We start from the raw sequence: 10,504 nt of genomic DNA on the forward strand, positions 1-10,504 counted from the left end.
CTCCCCCCTCCTCTCCCCTAGCAACCCTGTTAACTGAATGACTGTCCTACTTATTTTAAACCACTGCTCTTGGTGACTTGATTTCTGACTTTCCTAGGTTGTCAGTATGTTCAGATGGTTTTCTTTTGTGACTTGCGTTCACCAGGCTCTTGTTTTCTAACAGCAATATTACGTTTGTATTTTAAATATTTTGCACACACACTTTATATTATCTAGAGAGCTCCCCTAAAAGATTTGGTGGCAAACTAGAATTATTTCTGGTTTTATGAAATGCTCAAAATAAAATACTGATGTGTTTAATTTGATTTTATAATTCAAATGCATAACACAAGCATCCCTTACCTGAAATACTTCAGACCAGAATTGTTTTGGATTTTAGATTTTTTTCAGATTGTGGAATATTTGAATTACACTTACCTGTGAGCATCTCTAATTTGAAAATCTGAAATCCAGGATGCTCCAGTGAGCATTTCCTTTGAGCTGTGAGCCTCATGTCGGTGCTGGAAAAGTGTTGCCTTTTGGAGCATTTGGGATTTCAGATTTGAATTAAAGATGTTCGACCTTTGTACATCTGTCTTTAAGCCATAACAGATGGTATTCTTTCTTTGCAACAGCTCTTTTTTGTTTGTTTGTTTTTGGTGTTTTTTTATTTCTCTGTGACAGCTTTTTGTTCGTTTTTGTTTTTTTGTGTTTCTTTTGAGACAAGGTCTCACTATATTGGCCAGGATAGTCTTGAACTCCTGGCCTCAAGCAGTCCTCCCGCCTCGGCCTCCCAAAGTGCCAGGACAGTAGCCGTGAGCCACCATGCCAGGCGCAACAGCTCTTTCCTAGTTCTTCTGTTGTAGCATTTTAAATCCAGATGTTACGTTGATTACTGTCCTCTGGATTTTTATTTCTAGCCTTATAGGGGTAATATTGAACCTAGTCTTTCAAAATTACTACTTACCCCTTTCTCTCTCTCTCACACACACACACACACACACACACACACACACACACACACACACGAGTAGAGAGAGTAGTTCACGTTGAAACCTTATGGCCCCATCACCCAGCTTCGATTGTTATCAAAGCTTTGCCACTTTGTTTTTTTTTCCTTCGCCCATTTGTTTCTTGAGTTATTTGAAAGCCGGTGTACTTCGTCCTATCTCTAACTGATAACTCCCTTTCAAAAAGAACTTCAGTGGCGTTATCACATCTGACAAAACTTTTGTTTTAAAAAAGCCCAGCCTGGGTAACATAGCAAGACCTCGTCTCTACAAAACATCAAAAACAAAAAAATTAGCCTTGCATGGGTTAAATCCAGCCCCCTGTGTGTCTGTTAATAAAGTTTTATTGGAACACAGTCACATTTTGGGGGCTTTTGAGCTACAGTACCAGAGTTGGATATTTGTAACAGAGACCCTGTGATTCACAAAGCCTAAAATATTTGCCATCTGGCTCTATACACAAAATATTTGCCCACCCCTGAGCCAGGCCATTTGCTTTGTGAACTGGTTAAAATTGGCCAGGAGCTCTGTCTGTGCAGTGGAATATTATTGGCCATGAAAAGGAGTATAATCCTGACACATTCTACATGTTGATAAACCTTGAACACATGATATTGGATGAAATAAGCCAGACCAAAAAGGTCTCATATTGTGTGATTCTACTTGTAGGAGGGCCCTAGATTCTTTCAAATTATAGGGACAGAAAATAGAATGGTGGGTGCCAGGGGCTGGGGAGGTGCAGGGTAGGGGGAGATGACGTTTAATGAGGACGGAGTTTCTGTTTGGAATGATGAAGAAGTTCCAGCAGTGGATGATGGGGAGGATTGAACACCAAGGTCGACGGACTTCCCACCACTGAACTATACAATTAAAAATGCTTAAAATGGAAAATTCTATGCTATGTGTATTTTACAATTGAAAATTATACGTATAAAATCATAATTATGTATATAATTATAAATAACTATATAATTGTAATATTTAATTGCACATAATATATCCTACATTAAATTTATATGTTTAAATATATTTATCTCTTTATTACTAATGTAACATAACATATGTATATGTTAATTTATTAATATATTCAGATTATATTTATATATTAAATAAATATAATGTAATTTTTAGTTAAAATAATCATTTAAAAATAAATCATTTAATACAATTAAATATATAATAAACGGATACAATTTTATATTTAATATTACATATTTAATTTTATAGTTATAAACATGACTACCAAATAATTATATATGCTCATAAATTATGATATAAGTATATTTAGAAAATTATATGTAGCTATAATTATACATTATTATCCACAGTTTTATATATAATTTTATAAATATATTTTTAAAATTTAAATTTATATATTAGTATGTGTTACACATTTACTGTTTAGATTATAAGTTCAAATTTAAACATATACATTTGTAAATACATAATTGTTTTATATATATTTCGTAACACCGGAAGAGTCTTTCTAGTTACTTGAGATGTTTTCCCTTAGTTTCTGACTTTGAGTATTTGACGGAAGCCAAGGAGGGCCTGAGATGTCGAGTGTATTTGCAGTCGTGTTGCTACTTTCCCTTGAACTTTGCTGTAGTTCATGCTAGGAGGTGGCTATTACTGTGCCGAGGTTGGTCAGTGGTGTCTAGGAGCCATTGTCATGGAGGAAACCCCTCCCAGCACCTGGGCTGGCTATTGGAAGCTGTCCCATGCTTGCAGACATGCACCTTCTCCCTTCATGGGCCTGAAATTCTCAACTGTTTGTTCCCATCAGACAGTTCTAGGAACTGTGATTGTGTCCCCATAAAAAAAAAAAGACAAAATCTTCCGTTTTTATGAAAAATCCCACACCCTGCTTTTTCATTGTAACCCCAGATCCTATAAGAAAATGCAATGTAGTATTTTCACTATGAGTACTGAGCTAATATCTATTTCCTGCATTACCAAACTCAGACAAAACACTGGCTCATACTTTTCTGATAAAAAGGAAAAAAATGCATTTGTATCTGTAATCAAGTGTAAAAGCTCTCATCAGCTGTCCTTCCTCCTGAGCCCCACCATGTCCCTGTTAGCTGAGTGACATGCTCACCATGTCATAAAACCGTGAGGAGAGACAGAAAGTGAGGCTGGTGATGCCACCTGCTAGGACGTAAGAGGGACTGGACTGAAACTCAGCTTGGAGATGTCATCCATTTCTCTCTTTTTTTTTTTTTTTTTGAGACAGAGTCTCACTCTGTTGCCCAGGCTGGAGTGCAGTGGCACGATCTCGGCTGACTGCAACCTCTGCCACCCAGGTTCAAGCGATTCTCCTGCCCCAACCTCCTGAGTAGCTGGGATTACAGGTGCCTGCCACCGTGCCCAGCTAAGTTTTGTAGTTTTTAGTAGAGATGGAGTTTCACCATCTTGGCCAGGCTGGTCTTGAACTCCTGACCTCGTGATCCACTTGCCTCGGCCTCCCAAAGTGTTAGGATTACAGGCATGAACCACCATGCCTGACCTCTTTTTCTCTTTTTACTGTGGTAAAATACGCTTAAAATGTACCATCATAACCATCTTTATTAACATTTTAAATGTTTCAGAACAGGGTCTTTCTCTGTCAGCCAAGCTGGAGTGCAGTGGTGTGATCACGGCTCACTGTAGTTTCCAACTCCTAGGCTGAAGCAATCCTCCTCTCTCAGCCTCCTGAGTACCTGAGACTAGAGGTGTGAGCCACGATGCCTGGCTAATTTTTAAATATTTTTGTACAGATAGGGTCTTGCTATGTTGCCTAGGCTGGTCTGGAACCCTGAGGCTCAAGTGATACTCCCACCTTGGCCTCCCAAAGCGTTGAGATTACAGGCATGAGCCACTGTAGCCAGCCCATTTGAACCATCTTGCCGTGCACAATTCAGTGGCATCTATTGCATTCACCGTGTCGTGCAACCATCACCTCTCTCTAGTTCCAGAACATTTCGTCATCCCAAAAGAGAACCTGTACCTGTTAAGCAATTATTCCCCATCCTAAGCCAGGATGATCTCTTCTTAACTTGACTGCAGCTACAAAGATCCTGTTTGCACATGAGGTCCCACTCACAAATCCTGGGGTTTAGGACTTTGGGGGGTGCACAGTCCAGCCAGTGCAGGTGTGGTGGAAGGCGTGGGCATTCAGAACACAGGAGTCATTGGATATCTATACTTTACAGAGAATCCTATCCTTAGCTCTGTTTCTGCTTCGTTAACGTGGCCTCCTCCCTCCCCTCCCCCTGGCCATAGTGAAACTAAGAACAGTGAGAAAACAGAACAGCAGGTGTCACCTTCCTTCTACCCAAAAGGCAGGTGAGCAAAAGGAGACAGGAACAGGGAAGTGGATAATTCACTGTCCAGACCAGTGGTGTCAACATAACACTCAGACTGTCTCATCTCATACTCACGCAGTCGACATCTCTCCATAGCAGTGTATGTCTCTTTGTACATCTAGTGAGGCATTGGGGTTTTTGCAGGAAGGAGTGACTCTAATGGGGCCAAAGTCTTTCTGAGGCAAGTCAGAACCTGGAAACTTATACAGCCTTAGGTGTGTGTCCTTTCCCTAACACAGAGCCAAAAAGAATCTCATCTTTCAAAAGGTAAGTGGAGAAGTTGCAGCTAATGCCGGTAGCATGACCTGTGGCCTCTACCTGGGCTTCATATCAGCTAAGATCTAGGCTTTTAGCTACTTTCAGGCCACTTTGGATGGGCTAGCAAGGTGGAAATACAAAACTAGCAGGCCAATAAGTCACTCGTCTTGCAGAATGATAGAAGTGTCGTGCGTTGAAGCAGCCGGGGTGTACTTGGAATTGATTCAACTGCTGGGCAGGGCAGGGGAGAGCATGTTTCTGAAATAGTGTGCATTGTACTTTCCATTTGTAGACTTAATTCTAATGAGTGAGAAGCACTTAACAGGACCACATGGTGATCTCTGTTCCATAGTTAGATCTAACCTGCAGATAGAGAGTAAGTCCCTTCCACATTCTTCCGTGGGAAGAGGACTCAATTTCTCTCCTTGTCTTCTTTCCTGGTTTTCTGACTTACATCTGCTAGATCCTGCAGTATTTTTTTTTTTTTTGAGACAGTGTCTTGCTCTGTTGCCCAGGCTGGGGTACAGTGGCACTATCATGCTCCCTGCAGCCTTGACCCCCTGGGCTCAAGTGATCCTCCCATCTCAGCCTCCTGGCTAGCTGAGACTACGGGTGCACTTCAGCACACCTGGCTTTTTTTTTTTTTTTTTGTAAAGGAGTGGTCTTGCTATGTTGCCCAAGCTGGTCTGAAACTCCTAGCCTCAGGCAATCCTCCTGCCTCAACCTCCCACAGTACTAGGATTACAGTTGTAAACTACCATGCCTGACCTTGTGGTACTTTGATTTCATGGATGGCTGACAGAATTTGAAATTTGGATGGCAGCCAGTTTGTTGTTATCCCGAGGGCTTACAGATTAATGTGGAAAAGTCTGTTGTCTGGAAAGAGGTGGGGTACAGAGGTGTGGTGGGGAAGGGAAGGAGAGATACCAGTAACAACATTTTGGGTGGGTTCCTGCAAGCAGGAAGCTGAGGAGCTGAAGCCAAGATACATGCCCACACCACTGTAAACAGGGCGGACTCAGGCAACATGTGCTGGGTATAAAATAGGCTTTACACATGCTTGATACATTGTGCAAAGAACTTGAGAGTGGATAAACATGTACATTACCAGACTCTGTGGAACTTGTTTTTTGTTCTCTTTACATTCAACTTACAAAATAAGAGTTTCTTCTTTTATTGATTTGACTGGTGGAAGGGAAGGGTCTTTTGCAAAGCATCTATATATTTTTTCCCTCCGAAGGTGTTCTTCTTCCTGCCTGTCTACAGACAGGCTCCACACACCAAGGCAGCCCTTGGCAGGAAGGGTGGGTGTGGCTTGGAGGTGTGCTACGGGTCTGAATTGCTGAAAGCCCGAAGCGACATTCTACCCAGCAGTAGAGCGTCAATGGAGTGTGGCCCAGACACGGCCCCCTCTCTGGGATTACTGATGCTCAGCTCCTTTCCAGCCCATGAGTCTTCCAGCTTCTGCTGTGGTCCTTGTTATCTTTCCCTGACTTTGTTTAGCAGATGCTTCTGTAACCAAAATGCAGGTTCAGCCGCTCGCCGTTTGCAGAGTGCAATTAGCAAGGGCGAGGTCCGGTATAAAGAAAGTGATTTTTTATTCCAGAGCTTTCTTAGGGGAAGAAGTACAGGCTTCCTGCTTGAGGCCACCACTTTGCTTTTGGAGCACAAAGCAGGCACTTTTAAAGGAAAATGGCATGCAGGGGAGGAAGTGTGTTTTTGTCTTTACACTGGTTTCCAGGGGGCAAGAAAATTTTTGTGGGGGGTGGGGGTGGGGGTGTAAAGAGCCGAAGAGAACGAATGTAAACTTTGTAAGCCATCCAGTCTCAGTTACAGCACAGACTCTGCCCTTGCACCTTGTTTTTTCTTTTCTGAGAGACAGTCTTGCTCTGTCGCCCAGGCTGGAGTGTAGAGTGCAGTGGCACATTCTCGGCTCACTGCAACCTCCGCCTCCTGGGTTCAAACATTTCTCCTGCCTCAGCTTCCCGAGTAGCTGGGACTATAGGCACACATCAGCACGCCTGGCTCATTTTGTATTTTTAGTAGAGATGGAGTTCGCCATGTTGGCCAGGCTGGTCTTGAACTCCTGGCTCAAGTGATCTGCCCACCTTGGCTTCTCAAAGTGCTGGGATTATAGGTGTGAACCACCATGCCTGGCCTAAGTGAGTTCTTGAATTATCCTTTTTCACTGCCACTTTTTTTTTGGGGGGGGGAGTGGGGGGATAAAGGATTTTCTTTTTTACTTAATTTTATTTATTTATTTATTTTAAAAACTTTTAGGTTCAGGGGTACGTGTGCAGGTTTGTTACATGGGTAAACTGTATGCCACTTTGTGTACCGATTATTTTGTCACCCACATAATAAGCATCGTACGTGACAGTTAGATTTTCCATCCTCATCCTCCTGTCCTTCACCTTCCAGTGGCCCGGTGTCTGTTTTTCCCCGTCTCCGTGTCTGTGTATACCCAGTGTTTAGCTCCCACGTATAAGTGAGAACATGTGCGTCCACTTAGGAGCATGGCCTCTCTACGTCCATCCACGCTGCTGCAGAGGGCGTGATCTCGTTCTTTTTCCTTTAATTAAGTAATTTTATTCTTTATGATTTATACTGAGACAGGTATAAATAACTCATAAAAAGTCTGAGTTTTTTTGCTTCTGAGTAACAGTGGTAACAGTACCAGCAACAGTAGCAAGGATGATAAAACCAATTCTTAGTTTCCAAGCCAGTTAAGAAATGTTACTATGGGCCGGGCACGGCGGCTCAAGCCTGTAATCCCAGCACTTTGGGAGGCCGAGACGGGCGGATCACGAGGTCAGGAGATCGAGACCATCCTGGCGAACACGGTGAAACCCCGTCTCTACTAAAAAGTACAAAAAAACTAGCTGGGCGAGGTGGCGGGCGCCTGTAGTCCCAGCTACTTGGGAGGCTGAGGCAGGAGAATGGCGTGAACCCGGGAGGCGGAGCTTGCAGTGAGCTGAGATCCGGCCACTGCACTCCAGCCTGGGCCACAGAGCGAGACTCCGTCTCAAAAAAAAAAAAAAAAGAAATGTTACTATGGAAAGGAATCAGCAAAAACAATGTTACTGTCTTGACACAGTAAAATGTGTGCACAGCAGGGTAAAGGGAGGGTGGTTTTACTCAACGAAGTTATTGTGACAATCAGAGCTTCTAAGCTGACTGCATTAGCCAAGCACCACTGACTTTTGTGGGGGTCTGTCTCTGTCGCCCATATAGGACTTGGACCCTCTGTGGAACACCCGAGTACCTGGCCCCGGAAGTCATTCAGAGCAAGGGCCACGGAAGGGCCGTGGACTGGTGGGCCCTCGGCATCCTGATATTCGAGATGCTCTCGGGGTAAGTGGAATCTCCGTAGAGAATCTTCATCTTACAGGCCAGCACCCCCTTCCCCCACCCATTCATCCCCTCGGCGTTTCTGTAACCTTGAAAACAGTACGTGAGTATCACAGACACATGGTGTGGCTGCACACACATCTGCTGCCCTGCTGAGGTTGGCAATGTGAATTAGCAGTTGAGCTTGTTTGAATAAGCGGCAAAGAACCTAAACTTGTGAAGGAACCACCCATGCATGCCCATTGAGATTTTTGTATTGAAATACCCATATCTTCCTTAAATATAAAATTAACGCTCTGGGCCCCTCTGAAGGTAGTGAGTTATCTCAGTTGGTTTTCACAGTTAGCTACAGATTGAACTTGCTCTCCTCTTTTCCTCCTTATCACTTCTGTGTTTAGTCAGTCTTAAAAAGAATTCAGAAATTAAAGTAAAAAATGAATCTTCTGCACAGACCCTTGCTGAAGTAACCTGCAGAGCTCAGGAGGGCACAGGTTGGGTCAAGGTAAATCAGCGAAATACAATTGAGTGGCTTCTGCGTGAACAGCCGGCGAGGAAGGTGAGAATATGTTCTCTCCTAAAACCGCACACCTGTGGCACAGGAAAGGGGTGCCGACCCAGACCCCAACACAGGGTTCTTGGATCTCTCGCTAGAAAGAATTCGGGTAAAGTCCATAAAGTGAAAGAAAGTGTATTAAGAAAGTAAAAGAATAAAAGTATGGTTACTCCTTAGGCAGAGCAGGCCCGAGAGCTGCTGGTTGGCTATTTTGATGGTCATTTCTTGACTATATGCTAAACAGGGGGTGGATTTTTCATGAGTTTTCCTGGAAAGGGGTGGGCAAGTCCTGTAGCTGAGGAGTTCCTCCCCTTTTCAGAGCATATAGGGTAACGCCCTGTCCTGACGTTGTCGTGGCATTTGTAAACTGTCATGGTGCTGGCGGGAGTGTCTTTTAGTACCTAATGCATTATAATTAATGTATAATGAACCGTGAGGACGATCAGAGGTCACTGTTGCCGCCATCTTGATTTTGGAGGGATTTGGCCAGCTTAGTAGCAGCCTGTTTTATCAGCAGGGTCTTTGTGTGCTGACCTCCTATCTCGTCCTGTGACTTAGAATGCCTTAACCGTCTGAGAATGCAGCCCAGTAGGTCTCAGCCTCATTTTACCCGGCCCCTGTTCAAGATGGAGTTGCTCTGGTTCCAGCGCCTGTGATCCCTGTGTTGGGTGACATTTGGAAGTCAGGGGAGGTGCCATCCTCCCTGCCACCACATAACAGAGAGGTCGGTCATTTGTTGGGATGTCAGCATGATTGAGTGTTCGAGTCTAGCATGTGCCTGGGACAACTCCACTATGACTTGACCAGAAACGCAAGGGAAGCATGCAACACTTGGAAACCCAGGACGTGGGCGTCATCCTCATTCCGTTGTTAGTACCCAGCATGTCCATTAATTCCCTAAGACGACTCAGTAGCGTGGCACTTTTCCAGAAAGGAACCTGTAGGAAGGAGTGAGCTACGTGTGTGCAGAGGAACTGTTGCACTGTGTGGCTGTGCACGAAAGGCTCTCCTCTCTGGGATGAAGACGAGAGGAAGCCCAGCCTGCGAGGGCCCAGAACACCGGTTGGGGGATCCTCTGCCGTGCTTTGCCACAGCCGACGCTCTGCCTTCTATGTTCTCTCTTTTCCTGTTTCCTTCTTTTTTCTGCCTGCCCCTGAGTCTCAAAGACAGACACCAGCGTATCCTCTGAGTGCCTTCCGTTGTCGCAAAAGCCAGATCCTCGCTCACATCTCTCTGATTCCCTGCAGGGGGTCAAGACCAGAGATTTTTACTGGGAAACTTTCCCTTTCAGTTGGAAACAAAGGAGGGAAGGAGGAGAGGCATTCTCCTGCCTGGAAGGCGGGTCTCAGCCAGATCCTGCTGGCGGGAGCACCCAGACCCAGCGCTTGTTCCTGGGGGTGTGGAGCATGTGACATTCTAACATCCACCTTAGGAAATCCAGGCAGTCACTGACTTTTGTTTGGGGAGCAGACAGGGGTCATCGTCCCATGTGCTTATCTCTGCCATCTTTTATGAAGAAAGTGAATCCGTTAATTCCCACACTAGCTTCGGGATCAGAACGATGTTGAACAAGCACTGCCAAAGAACTCCACCACAAAACCGGAGCCTGAGATGCCACAGGAGGAGAGTGGAACCCACAAACACCTGTATTTCATTGTCTGCCTATCCATGTATATTGTTTATCATCCATCCATCTACCCATCTGTTTATCTATGTTTATATACTTTTCCATCCATCCACCCATCTACCCCTCCACCCCTTCATCCATCCATCCACCCACCCCTTCATCCATTCAACCATCCACCCCTTCATCCATCCATCCACCCACCGCTTCATTCATCCATCCACCCACCCTTTCATCCATCCATCCACCCACCCATCCCTTCATCCATCCACCCACCCCTTCATCCATCCACCCACCCCTTCATCCATCCATCCACTCACCCCTTCATCCATCCATCCATCCATCCATCTACCCCTTCATCTATCCATCCATCCACCCCCCC

At 44.6% G+C, this 10,504-nt stretch overlaps 1 protein-coding gene across 1 annotated transcript in view; it reads left to right on the forward strand.

Annotated features, from left to right (window-relative positions):
• PRKX (protein kinase, X-linked) overlaps nt 1–10,504 on the forward strand; it is a 116,974-nt gene that overhangs the window by 67,016 nt on the left and 39,454 nt on the right. Inside the window, exon 4 of the mRNA XM_011972106.1 lies at nt 7,829–7,948. Coding sequence (XP_011827496.1) covers nt 7,829–7,948 — 120 coding nt within the window. The remainder of the gene's footprint in view (nt 1–7,828; nt 7,949–10,504) is intronic.

The sequence above is a fragment of the Mandrillus leucophaeus genome, unplaced genomic scaffold (genome assembly GCF_000951045.1).
Source record: "Mandrillus leucophaeus isolate KB7577 unplaced genomic scaffold, Mleu.le_1.0 Scaffold127, whole genome shotgun sequence".
NCBI classification, from domain to species: domain Eukaryota; kingdom Metazoa; phylum Chordata; class Mammalia; order Primates; family Cercopithecidae; genus Mandrillus; species Mandrillus leucophaeus.